The sequence below is a fragment of the Trichosurus vulpecula genome, chromosome 3 (assembly GCF_011100635.1).
Source record: "Trichosurus vulpecula isolate mTriVul1 chromosome 3, mTriVul1.pri, whole genome shotgun sequence".
Classification (NCBI taxonomy): Eukaryota; Metazoa; Chordata; class Mammalia; order Diprotodontia; family Phalangeridae; genus Trichosurus; species Trichosurus vulpecula.
This window is the reverse complement of record NC_050575.1, coordinates 161,130,505-161,156,969: the sequence shown is the minus strand read 5'-3', so window position 1 is coordinate 161,156,969 and position 26,465 is coordinate 161,130,505. Positions and strand designations below refer to the sequence as shown.

At 43.5% G+C, this 26,465-nt stretch overlaps 1 protein-coding gene across 5 annotated transcripts in view; it reads right to left on the bottom strand.

The window, feature by feature from the left end:
- The window catches only part of FPGS (folylpolyglutamate synthase), a 31,952-nt gene extending 10,590 nt beyond the window's left edge, over positions 1 to 21,362 (bottom strand). Inside the window, exons 1-9 of one of the 5 annotated variants that reach the window (XM_036752736.1) lie at positions 21,339 to 21,362; positions 20,959 to 21,050; positions 2,658 to 2,786; positions 2,464 to 2,517; positions 2,310 to 2,374; positions 2,091 to 2,205; positions 1,664 to 1,741; positions 1,304 to 1,365; positions 994 to 1,096 (exon numbers count right to left, since the gene is read on the bottom strand). In XM_036752736.1, coding sequence (XP_036608631.1) covers positions 994 to 1,096; positions 1,304 to 1,365; positions 1,664 to 1,741; positions 2,091 to 2,205; positions 2,310 to 2,374; positions 2,464 to 2,517; positions 2,658 to 2,786; positions 20,959 to 21,009 — 657 coding nt within the window. In that variant the 5' untranslated portion in view covers positions 21,010 to 21,050; positions 21,339 to 21,362. Of the gene's footprint in view, positions 1 to 993; positions 1,097 to 1,303; positions 1,366 to 1,663; positions 1,742 to 2,090; positions 2,206 to 2,309; positions 2,375 to 2,463; positions 2,518 to 2,657; positions 2,787 to 3,094; positions 3,132 to 4,538; positions 4,728 to 20,384; positions 20,626 to 20,958; positions 21,051 to 21,338 lie in introns of those variants that run through there. The other 4 variants (XM_036752734.1, XM_036752737.1, XM_036752735.1 and 1 more) reach the window with 4 other exon arrangements.
- Between the last annotated feature and the right edge of the window lie 5,103 nt (positions 21,363 to 26,465).

The window sequence follows — 26,465 nt, the reverse complement described above, 5'->3', positions numbered from 1 at the left end:
GAGCTGGTCCAACCATTCTGCGGAACAACTGGGAACTCTGCCCAAACGGCTAGACCACTACTAGGTCTGCACCCCAAAGAGATCAAAGAAAAAGGAAAAGGACCTACGTGTACAAATACAGCGGCTCTTTCTGTGGTGGCAAGGAATTAGAAACTGAAAGATGCCCATCCACCGGAGGATGGCTAAACAAGTTATGGCATATGATTGTGGTGGAATGCTATTGTGTCTTACAACAGAAATGATGAACGGGATGGTGTCAGAAAAACCTGGGCTGACTCAAACGAATTGGAGAAGAACCACAACACTGCACACAGTGAACAGCAATGGTGTAACGATGATCAGCTGTGAGAGACTTAGTCACTCTGACCGATACAGAGACTGAGGCCTCGTGCAGTGACTGGGCCAAGGGCACACAGAGTTAGAGCACTACAGCCTAGGTTTCTCACTTCCCAGTCACTGACAGCAGCAGCCAGAATTTACACAGCACCTACTTACTATGTGCCGGGCACCATGCTAAACACGGTGAGTCTTTTTGGCTCCAGGCTCAGGGTTCTAACCACTGGCCCACACAGCTACTATTCTCTTGCTGCCTGTCTGACGCTCTTGTACATGTCAGTGTAACTGTCTTTTATCACAAGCTTCTATAAGACTAGAACATGCTTCCTCAGGGGACTAGAGGGAGTTAGTGGTTCCACAAGGTCTGGAAAAGCCAGATTTTCTTTGCTGGTCTCTGTCCCCAGGCCCAGGAGCACTCTGTCAACTCAGTGGCAAGACACTTGAAAGTCGGCATCAGCTCTCAATTCCTGAGATGGAATCCCAGCTCGGACGTTTACTAGCTGTGTGACTTTGAGCCAGCCCATTCCCTTATCTGAGCCTCAGTTTCTTCATCTAGAAATAGGAAGGAGACCCCCCTTAGGAGTGTGGAGGGGAAAGAGCCATAGAAATGTGAGGTCAGGGTTTTTCAGTCTTTAGATTTCCCACAAGGGTCATTACCTTAAAGATGCCCCCTTTCTGCCATGCAATCTTCTCAATAGTGTCACCCAGGATATTGACATGGTCTATGCCCAGAGATGATATCCCACAGACCACTGGCTTCCTGGGAAAAGGATCAGGGATAAGTGAGAAAGGTCCCTGTTAGTCTCACATCCTTCTGTGGAACTCCCACAGGATCTGGGGAAGGTGCTTCTGCCCACCCACCTCCTTCATTAATCCCTCTCTACTCGATGTGGGCAACCAGAGGACCAGGATCTCTATCCCTCCACCCCTAGTCCATTACCTGGGGTTAGAATCGGGGGCTTCTCACCTGACAATGTTGGTACAGTCATAAGCACCACCTATGCCCACCTCCACCACAGCTAGGTCCACCTGGAAATAGGCAGCCAAAACATCAAATGTCAGTCCTGGGATGAGTTTGCCTAACACGAGGATGCATTCCGCCTAAGTGGCCAAGATCACGTCCCCTCTCCTCCAACCCACCCACCCTGGCTGACACTCAGAGGAACAGGCACAGACCATGGTACACTACAGTCCTAAGGCTGCCAACCTTGGAGAAGGTATTGGGCAATAGTGCCCAGGACATGCCAGAAGGGGGTGATTAGGCTGTGGGCCTAGGGAGGTAGAGGTTGGGATGATGGGTAGAGACAGACATCCTGGAGAACCATACCTTCTCTTGGAGGAACACGTGGAAGGCCATGATGGTAAGGAAGCGGAAGTAAGGGGGCATGCTGACACAGCTACCATCCTGAGGGCAGAGAGGGAGGACCAGGAGAGGAAAAAAAAAAAAAGCTAGGAGATGAGAGGCATTGTGGCATGGCAGAAAGAACTCTGGACTGAGAGTCAGGAGACCAGAGTTCTAATCCCACTTCTGTCACTAACTTGCTATGCTGACCTTGGGCAACCATAACCTCCTGGGTCTCAAGTTTTCCCAACTGCAAAATGAGGGGGTTGGATGATACGGTCTCTAAGTCCCTTTCAAGGATACAATTCCAGGGCCCAACCTTACCCCTGGATGATCCTAGATCTGGAGGCTGAGACCCAGAGAAGGCCAGGGCCCAACCTCTCCCTCCAATCCTGCTCTGAGTATCCCCTACCTTAGTCTCCTCCAGTCGGTTGTAGAGCCGCCAGAAGTATTTGGTGAAGAGCTCGGGGCTGATGGGTTCACCATTAATACGGATTCGCTCCCGAACCTGCACCAGGTGAGGAGAGCTACGGAGACAAAGAGACCTTTGTGTGGCACTCTCCAGCACCTAGAGCCTGCTCTGTGTTCTAGGAAAAGCCGGGGTGTCTCCTCTTGCCTTGAACCTCCATACCTGTAGAATCCAGTTTTCAGGCCATAGCCACGGAGAATGCGTTCCGTAAAGGCACAAGTGGAGCCCTGGAGAGACACAGAGAGAAGGACGAGGGCTCAGACAGCCCCAAGCCTGGGCCGTATGACATATAAAGCCCACACCTCCCTGACCTTACCTTCCCTTTGGTCCCAGTCACATGGATGATCTTCAGCTGGTCTAAATCCTCTATCTGAAATCGAGAGATACTGGGCTCAGTGGGGGAGACAATGTGCTCCAGATCTCCCCCTCGTCGGGGCTCTGGTTCTGGTTAATGACGGCACCTATGATGGCATACTGGGGGGGCAGGGGACGTCTCCTATCTCTACTTACCTGCAGCCCGCTTCGGACTAAATAATGCTTCATGGCTTCTAGCTGCACCTGTGGGTCTCCCCGTTCTCGCTTGATCTGCTCTAGGAAGCCAGCATTGGTCTGAAGGGTGTTGAGGGTCCGCACAGCATCCTAAGGACCGCAGAGGGTCAGAAGTGGACAGGCATAGGGTATCAGAGGAAAAATGTCAACAGCTTAGAAATCACCCTCCCTCTGTAGGCACCTCCTTTAACAGATGAGAAAACTGAGCCTGTCAGAAGTGAAATCAAAGGATCAGATTTAGAGCTAAAGGATCTTAGAGGTCAGCTGATTCTACCCCCTCACCGTACAGATGGGGAAACTGAGGCTCAGAGGTTAAAAATGACTTGCCCAATGTCACACAGGTAGTACATATCAAAGGAGGGATTTGAGCCCAAATCCAGGCCATCCTTATGACTTACTTAAGGGGATCAGAAGCAGAGCTAGGCCTAAAACCCCAGATTTTCTGAATCCCGGTACAAGTCTCATTCCACTATGTTAGCTGACTTCAGGTTAACCAGTACCAATCACTGTTACCAACAGTTAATAATACTATCTTTAACTTCTCCAGGTCACAGATGGGTGCCAGAACGAAGCCTGGGGCTCTCCAACTTGGTTCCACATGAAGACTCAGTGAGAAAAGGAAGGAGTCAGTCTAGTTACATGTGACCCCTCTAGCCACAACAAGGGCTTCTGAGTCACCAGCATACTCAAAAGCTCGGTCTCTGCCAGTATTTGCATTTGCCCTACAACCAACCAGATTTAAAGGGGAAGAGGGAGCCTGTGCACTAAGGTCTCTGCACCTCGCACACCCCCCAGCACCGAGCCAATGGAATGTCCCTTTGTACTTGTGTTTAGGGGCAGAACGCCCAGGGCTCCAGAAAGAGTGAGAGATCATCTGATTAGATGATGCTTTTATTTCACAAACAAGGAAAGGAGGCAGAGAAGTCCGTTCTTGTAATTGGTTAGTGAAAGCTGGTTAAAGAGAAGAGAAGCAGGCCTCGGGGTTGTTAATCTTGTCACTGCAGCTGTCAAAAGTAGCTGCCACTCCAGCACACTAAAAGGTAGTTTGCCTGGGCAGAAGGAAACATTAAATGTTTCACCAGAAAGTTATATCATTTTTCCAAAGGGATGAGTTTTGTCTAAAATCACCTGACGCCGGGGGAATGTGCATGTGCAGGGAGGAAGGCAGCTTTCTGAAAAGGCCCTGACCCTGTGGTAGCTATTTATACTCCCCTCCCTCTCACCCCAAGATCCAATGTCTTTCCAAGGCGTTCACAGGACGCCCCCGCTGCCAGCTATGTGGCCTGGCAGGTGTCAAGCAGAGTTTCCCCTCTGGCAGGTACCAGGTGTTCTACCCTGGGCAGTCACAGGATCCTTGGCAAAGCCAATGGGTGCAAAGTTGGGGTCTGGGCACCCCGTTGCCCCTGGCAACCAAGCCAGAAAGAGCAGAGACAAAGGGGACACCACCCAGAGAAGTTGGAAAAGTTCCTCCTCGCCAAGCCTATGGTGCCATTCTGGGCTGTAGGGTTCCTTACTCCAAAGCCCGGACTCCTGAGTTCCCCACACTCCTCCATCTGCCAAACTCTTGGCCCCACTAGAAACCTGGGAGCCCCCAATCCCTGCCCCCATCAGACTGCGGGCGCCCCCAATCCCCGATTCCACCAGACACCAGGCCACCTATACTTCTTGAACCTACTTGACTCCAACCGCGGACCCCTCCCAGACTGCAGGGCCCCCCCCCCCCCCCCCCCCCCCGCTCTTTGCGGCCCCGGGTATCCGGAGTTGGTGGTGCTGCGTGGCCTCAGTCGCAGCTGCCCACGTGTCCGCCCGGCCTGACCCGGCCCACGTCGGCCGCCCCTGTACCTGGTACTCCATCCCGGGATCCTGCGGCTCCGGCCGTGCACTAAGCCCCCGCCTCGCCGGCCCGCTCCCGAGCGGGGGCCCAGCCGCGAGCCTCAGCGCCGCGTGCAGGGCTCTGCAACGGGCCCAAGACATCCCGCCAAGGAAGCCAAACCGAGGCTCCAGCTGCCGCCGCCCGTCTCCCCGGCCCCGCCTCTGACCCACGTGGGGCCTGCACCGCCCCTACGAGCACGCGCCCACGATGCCCACCAATCCTCGACTTGGAGGTCTTCTCTTTTCCACCAATGGTGGAGAGGGCCCTCCGGTGGCCATCTTTGTACGGGGCGGAAACTAATGGGACTTGAGGACTCCGGGAGGCGGTGCGAGAAGCCAATGACGCCATATTTGTAGCGCTCACAACTTTTTTTTCCGTTCCTGCTCTGACAGGAACAGATACGGGCCCTTCTGTCCCTGCTGGGGCACAACCTCCTCCTGCCTTTAGGGACCTGGCCGTGACCCTTGACCTCCCCCCTCGGAGGTTTCATCCCCTCCTCTAGGCTTACGCCAGTTCATACTCTATCAGCCTGTGCACATCTTCACCTAACGAAGAGTGTTTGGTGCAAACCCATTTTACAAATCTGGAGACTATATAGCCAAGAGGACGGTAGTAAAGTCGCTCTGATCGGCAGATCTGGGTTCAAAACTCATCTCTGATGTCATGCTGAGCTCTTTGAAGATAAGGACCATTTTTTTTTCTTTGTATCCCCAATCCTTAGCACGGTGCCTGGCACTTAGTAGGTACTTATTTCCTGCAAAACCCGGAGCAAAACACTAAAATTCCCAAGCCCCAGCCTCCCCCCGCCCCCCCATCCTCTTTTTGAAAACGAGAAAGTGGGATTAAGCGGTCTGAGGTCCCTTTTATTTGCACCTCTGCGATCCTAAATTACTTCTTTAAAATTGCAAATGAGTTTGATGGAAGAGCTGGAAGTTAGAGAAGTAGAGGAAAGACCAGAAGAGGATGAGCGGTTACCTCCATTCTCTCCTGCGGGACTCCCTGCCCCCCTTCGCTCTGCCAACCCTGTAGGATGTACAAGGAGCACCAAACTGAACAGACCGCCACCTCCCTCCTCCTCTCGACTTCCTGGGCCCCCATTCCGGGATGCCTAACCCCTCCCCACCATGATTTCACCTCTTGCTGTCATTTTTGGATAAAGCGATCGGGTCCGGCCCCTTTAGCGTCATCCCAGCCCCTTTCTGAGGCAGAAACACTGGCCAGAGATCAACTGAGCCTCAACTTGGAAGTGACCGTGACCCGGGTGCAGCGATCCATCCTCTAGGATCTCACAGTGAGGCTAACTCTGTCACTGAAATACAGTGAACTTGCACTTCATGACATCACCTCTCAGAAGTAATGGTCTTCTTGGAGAAGGAAGGACAGACAACAATTCTAATGGTACCTTTGTGCTGACCAGAGGAGATCTCATGATAAGAGAGAGAAACAGCTAGGTGGTCCTAAGGCATCTCTGGTTATTCTATGCCTTGGGTGTCCTAGTGTTTCAGCAAACATTAACTTCATTAAAGAAGGAGGGCTTAAATGTTTATCAAGGCCTGAGACTATATTCAATATTTCAGGAAGGGGGAAAGGTTGTCCAAAGATCAATCATGATAATTGTTTAATACCAATTTAATAACCTCAATAAGGGCCAGAGCCTGAACCAAACAACCAGGAGAAGAGCCTGGACCTAACAGCTTCTTTGTTCTCTGAGTAAACTCATAGAATTCCTCTTCCTATGTCACAAGGCCAGATGGGGCTGACTTAAGAGCATTTCTTCCTCTGGCTATGGCCATTAAGGATGAGACCCTTAATCCGAGACACTATCTTGAATAATGGGACTTTTTCTTATCTTAATATTTTATGGACATACACTATGTTATGGTATGTTAATGGTAAAGAAAATACAGATGTCCTGGATCATAATTTCAACTGATACTTTGTCAACTCTATTACTGTATTTACAACCTATTCAATTAAGAAAAGTCCTTTTCTCGTTAAACATATATGGAGATCATAAATTTGAGTGACACAGACATGCTGAGTTGGGACTATTCTAAAATGTACTTAAGCCTTCTCCTTCTTTTGTTCAGATAGTCAGAACTTAAGCTCTGACTCTTTGTACTAAGAAGTACTAAGAAGCTTTGCTAGCTTTAAGGGAATAAACAATATAAATTTGCATATCACCTAGCCAGTTTGCCTCCTTTAACCAAATTTTCAGGTCAACAATCACTGCTTAAGATTAGATGGACCTTATATACATGCTATAGTTAAATTTCCAGGCTGTTCAGCCTTTTGAATCTCTTATTGGTGACCTTGGACTTCATTACTGTTGGCTTTTGTCCCCCCCCCATTGTAAAATGAGGATCTTGGACTAAATCTCTAGGGTGTCTTCTGACTCAAAACCCTGTGAATGGGGGGAATTTACACATTGTCCATCTCTTTAAAATTCCTTTTACAGATTATGGCTATATATTGGGCCCTGGCTCAGAGTGAATGTCTCTGCTAACTGTTCCTCTTTTGACCAGCAACCCTAAGGGTCTTCCCCTCCCAGTTTGATTTTTTCTTTTTTATAATTAAAGGAGCCATCTCTTGACTCACTTCTTAAAGAGGCCTATTCACTGAATGGGCATTACCTCACTCAAAGTGAGAACCTGAAAAGGCCTTAGCTTAAAAGGGCCAGGGTCTCCCAATGCATCCTGGGCCATCTCCAGTCATCCTGATGAATATCAGGCCACTGGACCCAGGTGGCTCTGGAGGAGAAAGTGAAGTTGGTGACCTTGCACAGCCCTCCCTCACTCAAATCAAAGTCAGCTGCAAGTCATGTCATCATTTCCCTGATGTCATATCATGGTCCTCTTCTAAAACAAAGGACAAACACAACAAAATTCCTTTTAAACTCAGTTCAAAGGGTACCTCCCTACATGAGATCCACCCTAATCATCCACTCTATTACTAATGCCTCCCCTTACCCAAAATTACTATATATTTATTTTGTATGTGCATGTGTTCCATTTCTGCCTTTGTAATCCCAAGGCTTATGTAGCACAGTCCTGACCTTATATTAGGAGATTTTTAAAAAATGTTTGTTGATTTAAGAAGCAAATATTGATGGGAGTGAGAAGAAAATAGTTAAAGGTTAAGAGTCTCAGAGTATGTCGAGGATTGAGATGAAAGGAAAGTAAGGCTTCAGCTTCTGGAGGAACGTGAATTAGATTTGAGGAACCGCTCCCTAGTAGAAACATCTGCCTGAGACAAGGCAATCCTGCATGAAGGTTGGGAGGGGGCAGTGGGAGAGAGATCTCCCCTGTCTCTCAGGTCAGGATGGAGGAAGCCAGAGCTGAGCCTTGAAGGAAGACAGATTCTGAGTAGAAATGAAACAGTACATTCCAGGAACTGGGGTTTATTTGCTAATGAAAATGCAGGAAATAGAATGTTTCAGGGGACAGACAAAAATCCAGTTTGGCTGGAGTCAAAGAGTCTATAAAGAGAACAATGTGGAATAAAGCCGGAAAGGTATATTGTAGAAGGTTATAAATGCTGGCCAATGGGTCTATATTTCATCCTGGAGGCAATAAGGAATTACTGAAGGTTTCTCAGTAGGAGAGTGGCATGCTCAGATATGTGCCTTAGGAAGATTCCTTTGGCAGCCATGTGGAAAGTTGGGAGGAAAGAATCTGAAGTAGGGCTGGGGTGGGGCTGGGGAAGAAGGACTAGACCAGGAAGGGGTGGGGAATCTTTGGCCTTTAGGCCACATGTGGTCTCACTTGAGGACATAGAGGACTGTATGTGGCTGAGAGGGGGCAGGTTCCCTACCTCTCAACTGGACTGACAGGCAGCTAGGCTATTTAAATGGTCTAGGTAGAAAATGGGGGCATAAATTAGTATGGTTGTACTGGGGAGAGGGGAGAGATGTTGTTGAGATATCTTTAAAATGCTTCAACATTCTATCCATTGTGAAAGGGATTATAATTTTCATATTAATCCATGTGATATGTGCAATGAATTTACTAACAGATTAGATTTTTCAGTATTGCCTCTTTTGGCCTGTGAGTCAGAAGCTTGCAATGCAGCTTGAAATAACCAGATTTTGACAACATTGTTAGGGTACCTAAAGTAAAGTGAATCAAAGATTGTAGAACCTGTTCCTGTCACAAAAATTCGGGTCCTGTGACCCACCAAGTAATGACCCCCAAAGACTTGAACAATGCTCTTCCCACAGAACTTCAGAACACCTGTATTTTAGTATTGTGGGATTTGTGGGCTGGTCATGGGAAACTACTCTGGCCCTAGAAAAGATCGTTTGTAATCCACCTTCCCCACTCCTTTCCCATTGTGATTTATGTATATAATTTCAGTCTTCACTTAAAGTAGAATTCAGATCCAAGAATTCCCAATTTGCAAATTGGTTCTCATAATGAAACTAACTAATTAAATAGCTACCTGATTACTGGCACTTGTCTCTGGACTGCTGTTTCATTATCTCCTCATTCTCAGATCAAAGACTTGCTCAGTAAAAGCCTGTTAACACCATCAATCAAACATTAAGTGTTCCACTGTGCCTAGAACTGAGGTCTCTCACACACACACACACACACACACACACACACACACATCCCCCTGCCCTCAAGGAGCTTATGGTATAACAAGGGAAACAACCTGGACACAGATAAGTCAATAAAAAACATATGTAGTGTAAACAGAGGGTAATTTGTTCAAGGCTAGAAGCCCCAGCAGCTAGGGAGACCAAAGGAAAAGGTCTCATGGCTGTGTGACCCTGGACAGGTCACACGATTCTCCCAAGGACCCCTTGACACTCTTAGAAATTACCCTAAATAACTTCTGTTTATGTAGATTATAGCTATTAACATTTACTGTATTAGAAATTAAAATGTCTTAGTATTATTACGAAAATAGTTTTTAACTTCTTGTTCATTGTCCACATTGCTACCAAAGTGATTTCCCTAAGCACAGACCTGACTGTGCCATTTGCCTATTCAATAAACTCCATTGGTGTCCTATTACCTCCAGAATTAAATGTAAACTCCTCTGTTTAGCTTCTAAAGTTGTCTTTCCCTCAGCAGTTCTGCTTTGTTTGAACTCCACGGAACCTCACACCTCACCCAAGATAAAATGATGACCAGAATTATCATGCCAATTACTCAGTTTAATATTCAACATCTTATCAGCCTCCCCATTCCTTTGATTGGAGGGGTGGAGGGTGGAACACTCAGCTCCTCCCAAAGCCTTCCTAGCTTTCCTCTAACATGGCACTTTCCATCAGCAACTCTGCTAGGTTTGGTCCCCAAGACCCCTTGGTGGTCACCCCCCCTTTTCAGCTTCCTTTTCTGTAGTCTTCCCCCATTAGATTGTAAGCTACTTGAGGACACAGGCTTTCTTTTTCTTATTTGTACCCCACTGCTTAGCACAGTGCCTGGCACATGTTGTAGTTCAGTTGTGTCTATCTCTTCATGACCCCATGGACCATATAGCATGCCAAGCCTTTCTGTCCTCCACTATCTCCCGAAGTCTGTCCAAGTTCATGTTTGTTGTTCCCATAATGCTATCTATCCATCTCACCCTCTGCCATCCCCTTCTCCTTTTGCCTTCAATCTTTCCAACATCAAGGTCTTTTCCAATGAGTTCTGTCTTCTCATTATGTGACCAAAGTATTTAAGCTTCAGCGTCAGTATTTGACCTTCTAGTGAATAGGCTGAATTAATTTCTTTAAGTATTGACTGATTTGATTTTTTTTGCCATCCAAGGAACTCTCAAAAGTTTCCTTCAGCACCACAATCCAAAAGCATTGATTCTGCAATGCCCAGCTTTCCTTATAGTCCAAGTCTCAGAGCCATATGTTACTACTGGGAAAACCATAGCATTGACTACACAGACCTCTGTCAGCAAGGGGATTTCTGGACTCTTTAGTATGCTGTTCAGATTTGCCATTGCTTTCCTTCTAAGAAGCAAGTGTCTTTTAATGTCATGACTGCAGTCATTGTCTGCAGTGAGCTTTGAGCCCAAGAACATAAGGTAAGAAGTTGCAAGAGAATTTGATGAAATTTGTTGATTTGTCCTTCAAGAAATCAAAGTGATGTTTATGTAATACATGGAATCCAACAAATGGATGCCATGATACCTCTCATCTCCTGGCTTTTGGGGCTTTCTTTTCCTCTCCTGATTCTATGTCTGTGCCCTCAGGATGGTAGTTCTGTCAGCATGCCCCCTTACTTCCGCTTCCTTACCATCATGGTCTTCCATGTGTTCCTCCAAGAGACGGTATGGTTCTCCAGGATGTCTGTCTCTACCCATCATCCCAAACTCCACCTCTCTAGGCCCAGAACCTAATCACCCCCTTCTGGCATGTCCTGGGCACTATTGCCCAATACCTTCTCTAAGGCTGGCAGCCTCAGGTTTGCAGTTCAGCCAGATTGGCCCCACTCTTCCTCATTCCCCAACAAGCCACCTCCAATATCCAGGATCTTTGCACTGGCCATCCCCAGTGCCTGGAATGCACTCCCTCCTCATTTCTTGCCTAGTAGAACCCCTCTCTTCCTTCAAGCTACAGCTTAAACGCCAACTTCTAAGTGAAACCTTTCCTGACATCCTCAATTGCTAGTGTCCTCCTTTCTCAAACTATTTTGAATTTATTCTCTGTATAATTATTATGAATATATTTAGATGTGAACTGGTTGTTTTCCCTCATTAGAATGTAAGCTGCTTGCATGGAGAGATTACTTTAGTCATTGTATTTGTATCCCCAGTGCCTAGCAATGCTGCCCAGCGGCACTTAACAAATATTCTTGATTGACTGATATCTGCTTCAGGTCTCTTTTAGCACCAGCTGGGAGAATTGCTTACTTATTTTCCCCCTGACCATCTAGACAGACTTCTCCAACTACGAGACCCCAGGTCACCATTGCCTTCAGTCCCACCTCTCTAAAGTCTATCTGGGTTAAGGGATGGGAACAGGGGTCAAGCAAATAAGGGTACTCTCAACTTAGTGCGCAAGATGATTTCAAAGAACCTTTCCATCCTAAAACTCTACAATTATATGACATGTAAATGAGGGACCAACAGTTGACTTAGGCTATGTAAAGGGCAACAGTAGGTGTAGGCCACGTGTCCCTCCTCAAGTTTCTGATTGAGGGCACAAGGGGCAAGGCTCAAAGCTGGGACGTTTCAAGGTAGGTTTGCATGTGATGAGGAGAGGGGGAAAGGGGGAGAAAGGGAGAGAGAGAGAGAGAGAAAGGGAGAGGGAGAGAAGCACATGGATTACTTTTGAGCCCTAGATTGCCTCATAGAGGATATTTTTTAAAAGAGAGATGGAAGATGGGGACATGAGGCAAGTTTTACATAAGACCTGTTTTTTAAAACCAGGATCTTAGTAACTCATATTACTATTTCCCATGGTTTCTATGATCATTTCAGAAAGGGCTACTTTTCTTTTTGGCCATTAGCTCCTGTTTTGGTTTTACATTTTTTTGCCTCTCTCAACTTAAAAAGTAAGCTGAGGAAGAGTTTCTGTCCCATGTAATAAGTGAGTTTTAAAAAAAAATTAATTGCATCTGTATAGAGAGGTGCTAAGGGGGCTCACTATTTAAACTTATTTTTGAAAATTGAAGAATCTTGGGCTTAGACCAATATCTTACACCATACACCAAAATAAAGTCAAAATGGGTTCATGATTTAGGAATAAAGGCTGATACTATAAGCAATTTGGGAGAGCAAGGAATAGTTTACCTACCAGATTTATGGAAAAGAAAAGAATTCATGACACAACAAGAGATAGAGAGCATTATAAAGTGCAAGATGGATAATTTTGATTATGTTAAATTGAAATGTTTTTGTATAAAAAAAGCCAATGCAACAAAGATTAGGAGGGAAGCAGAAAGCTGGGAGAAAATCTTTACAACCAGTGTCTCTGATGAAGGCCTCATCTCTAAAACATACAGGGAACTGAGCCAAATTTATGGGAATACAAGTCATTCCCCAATTGAGAAATGGTCAAAGGATATGAACAGGCAGTTTTCAGAGGAAGAAATTAAAGACATCTATAGGCATATGAAAAAATGTTCGAAATCACTACTGATTCGAGAAATGCAAATCAAAATAACTCTTAGGTACCACATCTCTCCTGTCAGATTAGCTAAAATGACAAAACAGGAAAATGATAAATACTGGAGAGGATGTGGGAAAATTGGAACATTGTTTCATTTCTGGTGGAGTTGTGAATGGATCCAGCCATTCTGGAGAGCAATTTGGAACTATGCCCAAAGGGCTATAAAAATACCCTTTGACCCAGCAATACCACTTCTAGGCTTGTATCCCAAAGAGATCACACAAGTGGGAAAAGGATCCATATGTACAAAAATATTTATAGCAGCTCTTTTTGTAGTAGCAAAGAATTGGAAATCAAGGGGATGCCCATCAGTTGGGGAATGGCTGAACAAGTTGTGGTATGTGAAGGTAATGGAATACTATTGTGCTATAAGAAATGGGGATGATATGGACTTCATAACAACCTGGAAAAACCTACACAATATAATGCTGAGTGAGCAGAGCAGAACCAGGAGAATATTATACACAACCACAGATATATGGATTCTGTGAGGACTAATCCTGATAGACTTTGCTCTTCTCAGCAACACAAGGTGCAAAGAGAACTCCAAAGGACTCATGATGGAGAATGTTATCTATATCCAGAGAAAGAACTATGGAGTCTGAATGCAGATTGAGGCACACTTTATGCTCGCCTTTTTTTTTTCCCTTTGTTTTTTTTTCCCTCAGTTTTTTTTTTGTTTTGGGGTTTTGTTTTGTTTTGTTTTTTGGTTCTGTTTCTTCTTTCTCATGATTCATTCCATTGGTCATAATTCTTCTTTACAACAACTTGCGTAAGTTCAATGCGAAGTTATATGTAGAAGATATATTGGATTCCGTGCCGTCTTGGGGAGGGAGGTGGGGGAAAGAAAAATCTGGAATTCAAAGTTATGTGGAACTGACTGTTGTAAACTAAAAATAAAAAATAAAAAATTTAAAATTTAAAACAAGAAAGCAAATTGAAGAATCTTTCTGAATGGGCAGTGCTGGTCTCTACTAGCTTTCTAGTTGTTCTCTCAGCCTCAGGTCTCTCCATATGCTAATCAATCAACACTTATTAAGTGCTTATTATGGGTCAGGCACTGTGCTAACTGCTAGGGATACAAAAAGAAGCAAAAAACAATCTCTGCCTCCAAGGAATTTACAGTCTAGTGGGGGAGAATTATTCCAATCCACCTATTCCATTGCCAAAGTGTTCTTCTTAAAGGCAAGTCTAACCATGTCAACTCCCTCCCCCAACTCAGTAAACTTCAGTTGATCCCTATAAACTCCTCCTGTTTAGTTTTTAAAGCCTTTGTAACTTTGCCCCAACCTACCTTTCCACTCTCAATGGACCTCCCCCTCTCTCATACTCTACAGTCTAGCCAAAGTGGCCCTTTCTCTATTCACACACAACACTGCATTTCCTCCCTCCATGCCTTTGTACAGTCTCTCCTGCACCTCCAGAATGCATTCCCTTCCTACTATCCACTAACAGAATCTCCCTCTTCCTTCAAGACCCTCCATCACCTGACCCTGTACCTTCTTTTTACTGGTTGTCCCCCATGTCTAGAACACTCTCCTTCCTGACCTCTTTCTCCTAGCTTCCTTTATTTTATTCTACCTTCTGTAGGAAGTCTTTTCTAGTTCCCTCACTGCTATTATCTTCCCTTTGAGATTAGCTGCCATTTACACTGTATGTATCTTGTGGGTACAATTTTTTGCCTGTAGTCTCCCCCAGGCAAGTAACAACCTAAGACCTTATATTGCAGAGAAAGTGTGGATCTACATTGGTAAAGAGGTTTCTCAGCAGAAATGCCCTATCCTGATAAAATCATAAGTCTGGGAGGAGCCAAGTTGGTGGAGAAAAGGCAGCCACTTGCCTAAACTCTCCCCCAAATCCCTCTGAAACACCTTTAAATAATGTCATAGAACAATTTCTGCAGCAACAGAACCCACAAAAGGACAGGGTGAGAGTAGAGCACAGTCCAGTGCAGGCGGTGCCAGCACAAACCCAGCCCCAGAAAACCAGAAACAGCCCTTGGGAGCCACTGAATCAGCAGTGGCAGTAGCTGCTTTTGAAACTCTCAGCCCACAGAGGGTAAGAGAATTGGACAACTAATTAGAAGATTACAGGGGTCTCTTTACTAGCACTGAGGCAAGACTCTGTTGCTTTGCCCATACTTAGGTCCAGGTAGCAGTCCTGGGTGGGAGTCCCAGAACGAGGAAGAGCACTACCACACCAGAGCATGCAGCTGCAGTGGAGCAGGGACTCTTGTCACAGTTCCAGGGCAGAAAAGAGAGTGCTTGCGTTCACTCACAGATCAGACCACAGGCCAGGAGAGTAGTAAACACACCTCTCCTTAGATCATATCATCTTGGAAGAACTGAAAACTTACAAGTCCTTAGAAGTATCTTTGAAAACAGCTACATAACACCCCTGAAGCTTAGGACACTGCACCCTCCACCCTGGGAGCAGAGTCTCACTTTAACAATGAGTTAAAAGTCAAGAAATAGGCTGGAGAAATGAGCAAACAATAGAAAAAAATTCTGACCATAGAAAGTTACTAATGGTGACAAGGAACATAAAAACAAATACTCAGGAGATAACAAAGTCAAAGCTCCTATATCCAAAGCCTCCAAGAAAAATATGAATTGGTCTAAGGCCATGGAAGAGCTCAAAAAGGATTTTGAAAATCAAGTAAGAGAGCTAGAGGAAAAATTGGGAAGAGAAATGAGAGTGATGCAAGAAAATCATGAAAAACAAGTCAATAGCTAGTAAAGGAGACACACACACAAAAAAAAACACTGAAGAAAATAACACCTTAAAAAACAGACAGGCCAAGTGGTAAAAGAGCTTCAAAAAGTCAATGAGGAGAAGAATGCCTTAAAAAGCAGAATTGGTCAAACAGAAAAAAGGGGCACAAAAATTTACTGATGAAAAAAAAACTTCTTAAAAAGTAGAATTGTCCAAATGGAAAAGGAGATACAAAAGCTCACTGAAGAAAATATTTCCTTAAAAATTAGAATTCAGCAAATGGAAGCTGATGACTTTATGAGAAATCAAAAAACAATGAAACAAAACCAAAAGAATGAAAAAATAGAAGACGATGTGAAATATCTCATTGGTAAAACAACTGACCTGGAAAATAGATCCAGGAGAGATAATTTAAAAGTTATTGGACTACCTGAAAGCCAAGACTAAAAAAAGAAAAAGATTCTAGACATTATTTTTCAAGAAATTATGAAGCAAAATTGTCCTCATATTGTAGAACTAGAGGGAAAATAGAAATTGAAAGAATCCACGATCACCCCCTGAAAGAGATCCCAAAATGAAAACTCCCAGGAATATTATAGAAAAATTCCAGAGCTCCCAAGTCAAGAAGAAAATATTACAAGTAGCCAGAAAGAAATAATGGAGTCACAGTCAGGATAACACAAGATTTAGCAGCTTCTACCTTAAAGGATCAGAAGACTTGGAATATGATATTCTTGGGGGCAAAGGAGCTGGGATTACAACCAAGAATCACCTACCCAGCAAACCTGAGTATAATCCTTCAGGGGGAAAAATAGACATTCAATGAAATAGAGGCCTTTCAAGCATTCTTGATGAATAGACCAGAGCTGAATAGATAATTTGACTTTCAAATATGACTCAAGAGAAGTATAACAAGGTAAAAGGAAAAGGGAAATTATAAGGGACTTCAAGTGGTTAAATTGTTTACATTCCTACATGGGAAAATAATACTTGTAACTCATAAGAACTTTCTCATTATTAGATCAGTTAGAAGGAGTAAATATGGAGAGAGGACACAAGTGTGAGTTGAATATGAAGGGATGATATCCAAAAAAAGAAAATTAAGAGGTGAGAGAGGAATATACTGGGAGAAAGAGAGAGGTAAATGGGGGTAAATTATCTCACATAAAAGTAAAACTTTTACAATGGAGGGGAAGAGAGGGGAGGTGAGGGGAAGCGAGTGAACCTTACTGTCATCAGAATTGGCTCAAAGAGGGGATAACATACACACTCAACTAGGTATAGAAATCTATCTTACCCTACAGGAAAGTAGGAAGGGAAGGGAAAAAGAGCAGGGGAGGGATGATAGAAGGAAGTGCAGATTGGGTAAGGGGGTAGTCAGAAGCAAAACACTTTTGAGGAGGTTCGGGGTAAAGCAGAGAGAAAGAATAGAATAAACAGGGAGGGAAGGAATAGCATTAAGGGAAGTACACTTAGTAATAGTAACTGTGCAAAAAATTTTGAAGCAAGTTTTTTGAAGCAAGATAAAGGCCTCATTTCTCAAACAGATAGAGAACTGAGTTATAGTGATAAAAAGTAAGACCCATTACCCAGTTGATAAATGATCAAAAGATACAAACAATTTTCAGATGAAGTAATCAATTTTCATACAGCTATCTATAGCCATATGAAAAAAATGCTCTAATTCACTGTTGATGGGAGAAATGTAAATTAAAACAATTAGATTGGCTAATAGGACAGAAAGGGAAAATGACAGATGTTGGAGCGGATGTGGGGAAAATGAGACATTAATGCACTGCTGGTACAGTCGTCAACTGATCCAACCATTTGGTGGAGCAATTTGGAACTATGCCCCAAATTTGGAACCATGCATACCCTTTGACCTAGCAATACCACTACTAGGTCTATATCCCAAAAGAGATTTTTAAAAAAGGTAAAGGACCTATATGTGCAAAAATATTAATAGCAGCTCTTTTCTGGTGGCAAAGAATTAGATATTGAGTGGATGCCTATCAACTGAGGAATGGCTAAACAAATTAGGACAGAATACTATTATGCTCTAAGAAATGATAAGCAGGATGCTCTCAGAAAAACCTGGAAAGACTTACATGAGCTGATGCAAAGTGAAATGTACTGTGTACAAAGTAACAGCAATATTGTAAGATGATCAGCCATGAATGACTTAGTTATTCTCAGTGATAAAATAATCCAAGACAACTCTGAAGGACTTATGATGAAAAATGCTATGCATCTCCAAAGAATCTGAATACAGATTGAAGCATAATTTTTTAACTTTATTTTTAATGAGTTTTTTTTGGTCTATGTTTTCTTTCACAACCTAATGTAGAAATGTTTTGCATGACTACACATGTATAACCTACATCAAATTGCTTGCCTTCTCAATGGGGGGTGGGGTGGGAGTGTGGGGAAGGAGGAAGGGAGAGAATTTGGAACTCAAAGTTTTAAAAACAAATGTTAAAAATTGTTTTGCATGTAATGGGGGAAAAATAAAATACAAAATAAATTTTTAGAAAAGAAAAAAATCTAACACAAGATCTAGCAGCTTCTACATTAAGGGATCAAAGGGCTTGGAATATGATATTCCAGAGGTCAATGGAGCTAGGATTAAAACCAAGAATCACCTACCCAGCAAAACTGAGTATCATGCTCCAAGGCAAAATATGGATTTTCAATAAAATAGAGGACTTTCAAGTTTCTCAGTGAAAAGACCAGAGCTGAATAGAAAATTTGACTTTCAAACACGAGAATCAAGAGAAGCATGAAAAGGTAAACAAGAAAGAGAAATCACAAGGGACTTACTAAAGTTGAACTGTTTTGTTTACATTCCTACATGGAAAGATGATGTGTATGATTCATGAGACCTCAGTATTAGAGCAGCTGAAAGGAATACGCATATATATGTGTATGTATATATATATATATATATATATATATGTGTGTGTGTGTGTGTGTGTGTGTATGTAGATATGTACATATATGTATGTATATATATAGAGAGAGACAGACACACACACAGACAGACAGACAGACAGACAGAGGGCACAGGGTGAGTTGAATCTGAAGGGATAATATCTAAAAAAAATCAAATTAAAGGATGAGAGAGGAATATATTGAGAGAGGGAGAAAGGGAAAGATAGAATGGGGTAAATTATCTCGCATAAAAGTGGCAAGAAAATGCGGTTCTGTAGAAAGGGAAGAGGTGAGGGGGAATGGGTAAATCTTGCTCTCATTGGATTTGACCTGAGGAGGGAATACCATACACACTCAACTGGGTATCTTACCCCACAGGAAAGAAGGAGGAAGAAGATAAAAAAGGGGGGACGATAGAAGGGAGGGCAGATGGGGGAGGAGGTAATAAAAAACAAACACTTTCAAAAAGGGACAGGGTCAAGTGAGAAAATTCAATAAAGGGGAATAGGTTAGGAAGGAGCAAAACATAGTCTTTCACAACATGAGTATTGTGGAAGGGTTTTACATAATGATACGCATGTGGCCTATGTTGAATTGTTTGCCTAGTTAGTGAGGGTGGGTGGGGAGGGAAGAGGGGAGAGAATTTGGAACTCAAAGTTTTAAAAACAGACGTTCAAAAACAACAAAAAAAAGTTTTTGCATGCAACTAGGAAATAAGATACACAGGCAATGGGGTGTAGAAATTTATCTTGCCCTACAAGAGAAGAAGGGAAAAGGAGATGGCAGGGGAGTGGGGTGACAGAAGAGAGGGCTGACTGGGGAACAGGGCAACCAGAATATACACCATCTTGGAGTGGGCAAGAGGGTAGAAATGGGGAGAAAATTTGTAATTCAAACTCTTGTGAAAATCAAATGCTGAAAACTAAATATATTAAGTAAATAAAATTAAATTAAAAAAAAGAAAAAAATCATAAGTCTAGTCAAAAAACAAAAAAAAGTTTTCATCATCAATCAACCAATAAACATCCATTAAAGCAGGCACTAGGCTAAGCACTGGATTGATGTAAAATGAGTCCTAAACTAAAAGTCAGGAGAGTTGGGTTCTAATCTTATCTTTAGCTCTACCACTAACTCCCTGTTTGAGCAAATTGCTTCCTTGCTTCGAGCTTTATTTTCATAGAAGTATATAAACTCTTTGGTGCTGGAAAGGACCTTAGCAATCATCTAGTTAGCTCTCCTATACAAATGATAAAACTAAGCCCCAAAGAGACTGCCAAAGACCTCACCTCCTCATCTGGCTGAAATACAGGTGGCAGCCTGGTGAAACAACCTTGAAGACATAAGACATACATAAGGAGTAACCACCCTCTCCCAGTGAGGATGGATTCATAGGATTCTAGGGCCAACTTGAACAGTGTAAAATCTGACAATTTGATTTTTCACCATCCAGAGAATTGGGGAGAGGAATCTTACTCCCTCTATCAAGGTCCAAGTTGCAGTCACTTCTCCATTATTCACATGTGGATTACCTTTACTAACTTTTGGGGCTTCCTCCTTCACTCACAGAAGCAGGATCAAGTCAGGACTTGGAGACAGGGATTGGTGGTACCTATACAGTATTGCCTTAGGAAGCCTTTGCTTTCTTATGCCAAATGTACTTTTAAAATTATTTTCAGTTTTAGGTCATCTATGACTTTCTTTTACTGTCTATATTTTATCTGGTTGGGAAATCAAGGTCCATTTCACTACAGACATAAGCAGGTAGGATCATCAACATTACCAGTTGAACCACTCAAGACCTAACTAATACCAAGCCATCCTACCAGAAGGGTCCCCACAGGCCATTTTGTCACTGACATCCTCCTCCTTCACGATCTATTTACAGTTTCTGGATGTTACCTCCAGCACCAAAGATATCAGTGCTGAGGAGGCACCCTCAAGTCCAGATATAGAACTTTTGAAAGACAGGAACTAGAATCCACCTCCCCAATAGTAGAGAGTGCTGCTCTCAGACAGTCCTAGGTTGGAAAGGACTCTTGTTATGACTCACCTCTAACCCCTCTAGGATCTAGAAAGCTGTGTCCTTCTGGCTCACATCAAAATGTTCAGGGCTGTTTACACATACCTCAAAGGAAGCATTTTCATCCCAACTAAGGTAGGTAGATACTCTCCGAAAAATCATAGAAACTTTAAACCATAACTTGAGTCCTTTAAGGCACAGGCTAGATATTGGCCAAAGACTCCAGAACTCCCTCATCATGTGGCTTCCTAATCCTCATCTGCCTGTGCCCCCAAAGGGATCCACAGGGAAATCCGCTCCTCCCACCAGCTCCCTGGTCAAAACTGACTCCTCCCCTGGACAGGCTGACTCCCTTCCCAAGGTTATACACCCAAAGTTACTAAAGCTAAGAGAAGCTGGAAGTGGAATGGGGATCTTTCCAGGCAGGAGTTTACTTAGATTAGGGAGGGCTCCAACTCAGGGCTCTGAGCAGCATTTCAGATGTTATCTGACAGTTTAAGCAACTGGCTGTCATCCACTCAACAGCAACAGCTTTTCAATGCCTGTTTCCTCCCCACCGCCAACAGCCCCAACTCAAAGTTATCACCACCCAGGGCCGTCTTACCTGGTGTGTTTCTTCCTTCATTCTTCTCCTGCCCTCAGAAGCTGGAGTCATGTGGCTCTCTCTTCCTGTAGGCTCATTATTGGTTTCTAGAGCTGCCAGGGGTTAAAGAACAAAGGGGAATAGACTGAGGGTAAATGTTTACTGAGGGTGAAGAAAGTATGCAAGTGTCCAAAATATGAGGGTTGGGCACTATTAGCCAGAGAGGAGCCCACCGGAATGGCTCTGAAAGTAAATTTCTGGTCATAAGGAGAGAGAAAGTATTCAATAAACTATTTAGTTTAAAATCAGTTTCCATTCTTAGATAATCCTCACGTGAGAAATTTACAACTTGAAAGTAACTTTAAGAGATTACATCTAAATCACCCCCAAATAATGGCTACCTTTTTTCTTTTTCAGACTAGTTGGTGCAGTGCATAGAGTGCCGGACCTGGAGTCAGGAAGACTAGAGTTCAAATCCAACTTGAGACACTTGTTTCCTCATCTGTAAAGTGGAGTTAACAATAGAACCTACTTCCCAGGCTGGTTGTGAGGACCCAATGAAATAATAATTGTAGAGAGCTTATTATTAGCACAGTGCTTGGCACATAGGAAGCGCTATGCAAATGTTGGCTGTTCTTATTATAAAATAACCGAGGGAGAAAGATTCCAGCTCTCCATAACCTGTCACAAAGTCTCCTGATTCAGGTGTGGGTAGGAAGCTTTCTGATCTCTAACCTAGATTCCTAACCCAGCTTTAGCTCCTGGGGTTAAGAACCTGACAGTTCTTAACCTGGGCTCCATGAACTTTTAAACAAATATTTTGATAACTACTTCAGTGTAATTGGTTTCCATTGTAATCCTATGTATTTTATTTGACGCATTTTATAACATTCTGAGAAAGGGTCTACACCTGCAGGGGTGGGGAGCCTTCAGCCTTGAAGCCTTGAAGCCGGTGCCGCCTTCCGCCTTTTGACCGAATCCAAATTTTACAGAGCAAAGCCGCAGGTTCCCCACCCCTGGTTATAGGTTTCAACAGATCATCAAAGGCAAACATTATAAAGCAGGTTAATAGCATCTGGTTTCAATTCTTATCAGAGACAGATATGAGCAGTCACTATTTTATAGAGATAGGAACTAGACTTTGTGACTTTTATTAGTATAGGGAACCCTCAGGTAAGAGAATTCTCCTCTACCAGAGCAGGCTGAATTGGTATCTTCTCTGTGGCCTATCATCTTAGAACGGGGCCATCTCAGTGGTATCTGGCCATTGGACCCAGATGGCTCTGGAGGAGAAAGTGAGGCTGGTGACTTTGCACAGCTCTCCCTCACTTAAATCCAATTCACTTGCAAGTCATGGAATCACCTCCCTGAAGTCATGGTCCTCTCTCAGAACAAAGGACAAACAACATCATAGAAAGCTGCCTAAAGCAAGTGCATCAAACAGTGCAGCCTGAACCAAATTAAAATGTAATTGGAAGATATTTAACAAGATAAACATACATACAATAAAACAAGACAATATTACATTTTAAAACTAAGTCAACATGAGGACCAAAGAGATCCTTGTGTACATATTAGTGGTCCCCTTTCTATCTGAATTTGACACTTTTGGCCTAAAGCACTGAGAGAGTTAAGTTGCCCACAGTCATACAGTGAGTATGTGTCAAGATGGGGTGGGTGGGACTTGAACCCAGGCCTTCTTGCTTTAAGACCAGGCATCTATCCATATTATAATAATTTTAAGTTCACAAGACAATCAGGTCATTGCTCTTATCTCAGAGCCAACACTCACTCCTCTATTCTTCGTTTTTTTTCCCTCATGTGAAACCACGGATCCAAAACGGTATAGGTTCCAGTGTCCTAGAATCCCGAGCATCCAGTCTACACACAACAGATAAACCATTTCATTTATTCCATGACTATGGCACTGTGATTTTTCAATGGAGCTCTCAGCCCTTCTCCGTAGCTTGGTTTCTGAAGTTTCTGTGAGCAAAAAGTCTGTGACATCAATCAGGCTAGCCATCCTCGACAGCGGACATTTTACTCATCACCATGCCAGTACTTTTGTCTTTTCAACTTGTGTAAGAGCTGCCTAGCTGGCACAGACTTCACTTCCTCCAGGGTAACACATTTACCTATCCATCATTACTGAACACCTATTATATGCCCAAGAAACATAAGGCGTGGTCCTTGCCCTCGGGGAATTTACAATCCAGTTAGGGACATAGGACATACAAATGGGGGGAAAGGGTCTTCTGTGGTGAGTTTTAAGGATCAGATGAGAAGTACAGACATTAAGTGCTATAAAACTGATCCTTGTAGATTGGGCTAGTAGTCAAAAGAGTTGGGATTTGAACCCTGGGCCCTGAAGAGGAAGGATGGGATTTGGATTAGTGGAGAAAAGGGGTTAGAAAATACCATAGGAGGGAAAGAGAACAGATAAGAATGTGCAAATTATGATTAGGGAACCATCATACCAATTTGGACAATGTTTGTGGAATTGAAAACTGAATGGAGTTGAGCAATGGATGGTTGGGAGTGGGGGAGGGGGAATAAGGTGGCAAAGAGGTAGACTGAGGCCAGACTATCAAGGGCTTTGAATGCCAGGCAGGAGCCAGGACTTTATTCTGTAGGGAGCAGAAAGCTGGACTAAAAGTTTCTGATGAGGTAGTACCTGGATTAAAGTATGTGGAATAGAACTGGAAGGGGAAGAGACAAAAGGCAAGGAGATTAGTAAAGTGACAGTTTAAATGATCCAAATGTGGGCCTGAAGTAGGTTTTGGTGCTGGGAATGAAATGGGAGGTTTCACCTGCCCACCCCAGTTGGCAAAACCAAGAGAAAAATGATCTCCTCTAATGAGAACACACTTGATGAGAAGGAACCCTTGGGGCAATGTCGGTTGGCTAATCTAACTCCTTCCCGGAAGCCTCCTGGCCTTGCAGGATTGGTCCTCTAGTGCAGAAGTTTCCAAACTTCTTTGTTTCGTAGTGTTCTAAGTGTCTTAGTAATTTTTTCACAGGACCCTGGACCAAATGAGACAGTTCTGTCCATTAAGAAGTTAGGTCAAAAATGTTAACTGTCCTGTGGTGCCCTCAGGAGGATGCTCAATGCAGTGCCCCAGGAAGCTGTGGCTCTAGAGCCTCGCAATTCTCTTTTCTTTCTTTCCTTCTTTCCTTCTTTCTTTCTTTCTTCCTTCCTTCCTTCCTTCCTTTCTTCCTTTCTTTCTTTCTTCCTTTCTTCCTTCCTTCCTTTCTTTCTTCCTTCCCTTTCTTCCTTCCTTTTTCTTTTTTCTCTTTCTCTCTTTCTCTTTCTCTCTCCCTTCCCTTTCTCTCTTCCTTTCTTCCCTTTCTTTCCTTCTTTCTTTTCCTTTCTTTCTTTCTTTCTTTCTTTCTTTCTTTCTTTCTTTCTTCCTTCCTTCCTTCCTTCCTTCCTTCTATCCTTCCTTCCTTCCTTCCTTTCTTTTTCTCTTTCTCTCTCTCTTTTTCTCTCTCCCTTCCTTTTCTTTCTTCCTTCCTTCCTTTCTTTCTTTTTCTTTCCTTCTCTCTCTCTCTCTCTCTCTCTCTCTCTCTCTCTCTCTCTCTCTCTCTCTCCCCGTCTCCCTCCCTCTCTCTCCCTCCCTTCTTTCTTTCTCTCTTTTTCTTTCTTTCTTTCTTTATTCCTTCCTCCCTCCCTCTTTTTCTCTTTCTCTCTCCCTTCCTTCCCTTTCTTTCTTCCTTCCCTCCCTCCCTCCCTTCCTTCTTTCTCTTTTTCACTTTCTCTCTTTCTCCCTTCCCTTTCTTCCTTCCTTCCTTTCTCTTTTTCTCTTTCTCTTTCTCTTTCTCTCTCCCTTCCCTTTCTCTCTTCCTTTCTTCCCTTTCTTTCCTTCTTTCTTTTCTTTTTCTTTCTCTCTTTCTTTCTTTCTTTCTTTCTTTCTTTCTTCCTTCCTTCCTTCCTTCCTTCCATCCTTCCTTTCTCTCTTTTTCTTTCTCTCTCCCTTCCTTCCTTTTCTTTCTTCCTTTTTTTTCTTTCCTTTCTCTCTTTCTCTCCCTCCCCCCCTCCTTTCTTTTTAATAATTTAGTTTTCAACATTCACCTCCATGAGATTTTGAGTTTCAGATTTTCTCCCCCTTCCTCTCCTCCCCCCTCCTGAAGATGGCATGCAGTCTGATATAGGCTCTACTTACATATTCATATTAAACTTATTTTCACACTAGTCATGATGTAAAGAAGACTTAGAACTAATGGGAGGAACCACGAGAAAGAAGAAACAAAACAACAAAAGAAAAGGAGGGCAAATAGTTTGCTTCCATCTGCATTCAAACTCCAGAGTTCTTTCTCTGGATGTGAATGGCATTTTCCACTGTGAGGCTTTTGGAGTTGTCTTAGATTTCTAGCAGTGTTTCTAAGAGCTTCCTTCTCACAGGCATGCGTTTGATGTCCGGGCCATGGTATCACTTCCCCATCTCATCTCAATCCTTGACACATCCAGGGAATGAACTGACTCCTTTGGTGATACTGTCTCCCTCAATTCTAGAAGTCTTTGTAGCTATGTCTGTTAGCTTCCCATGATGACCTAGAACCCATGCTCCAAAATCCCTTTGTGATGGATTCTTTGGAGGGAATACCTCTTCACTAAAAATCTACAAGGGGTGATTTAAGAGGTCCAACCCTTCCTTGTCCTCCACAGAGCAACCATAAAATGGTGAGGCGAATGGATCATTGAAACTACAAGTTGCAAGACCACAGCCTGTTCTAGTTCTTTGTTCTAGTTCTAGTTCTGTGACCTTGGGCCAGTCTCTTTGAGCCTTAACATTTGATGTTTATTGCATAAAATAACCACTCCTATCCAATGAGGTTACTGGAAGGATCTAATGAGGGGCAGCAGTTAGGAGGCACAATGGATAGGGTGCCAGACCTAGAGTCAGGGAAGACTCATTTTCCTGAGTTCAAATCCGGTGGTGTGGCCCTGGGCAAGTCACTTAACCCTGTTTGCCTCAGTTTCCTCACCTAAAAATATAAGCTGGAAAAGGAAACGGCAAACTACTCTAGTATCTTTGCCAAGAAAACCCCTAATGGGGTATTGAGGAATTAGACACAACTCAACAGTAACCACAAAAATGACGATTAGAGGATGGATACAGAGGCAATTTGAAAAGCAGGAATTGCTTGAGCCTGAGGCTTTAGGCAGCCCCCTCAAGTGGGGTCTTTCTGCCTACCTCCTTGAAGCACAAAGTTGGATGTGATTTTGATAAAACCATGTAGACAGGGTTCCAGTTCTGATTCTTCTGGGATTTTCTGTTAAGAGTAGCCTTTAAATAAAAACAAAACAAAATACTATCACAGTAATTGCACTGTTGCTACACAAAACTCAGCAAAACTGACGCACAGTTTAGAGCGGATCTCATGCCGTGGCAGGAGCCTACTGGGAATCAATATTTTTCACACATGACTCACAACATGTCTGTAATCACAAATGACAGGTCAAATTGAAGCTAAGTGCGATGGCTGAGGCCTGATTCACAACAAACAGGCTAAAAAACCCCAAACTG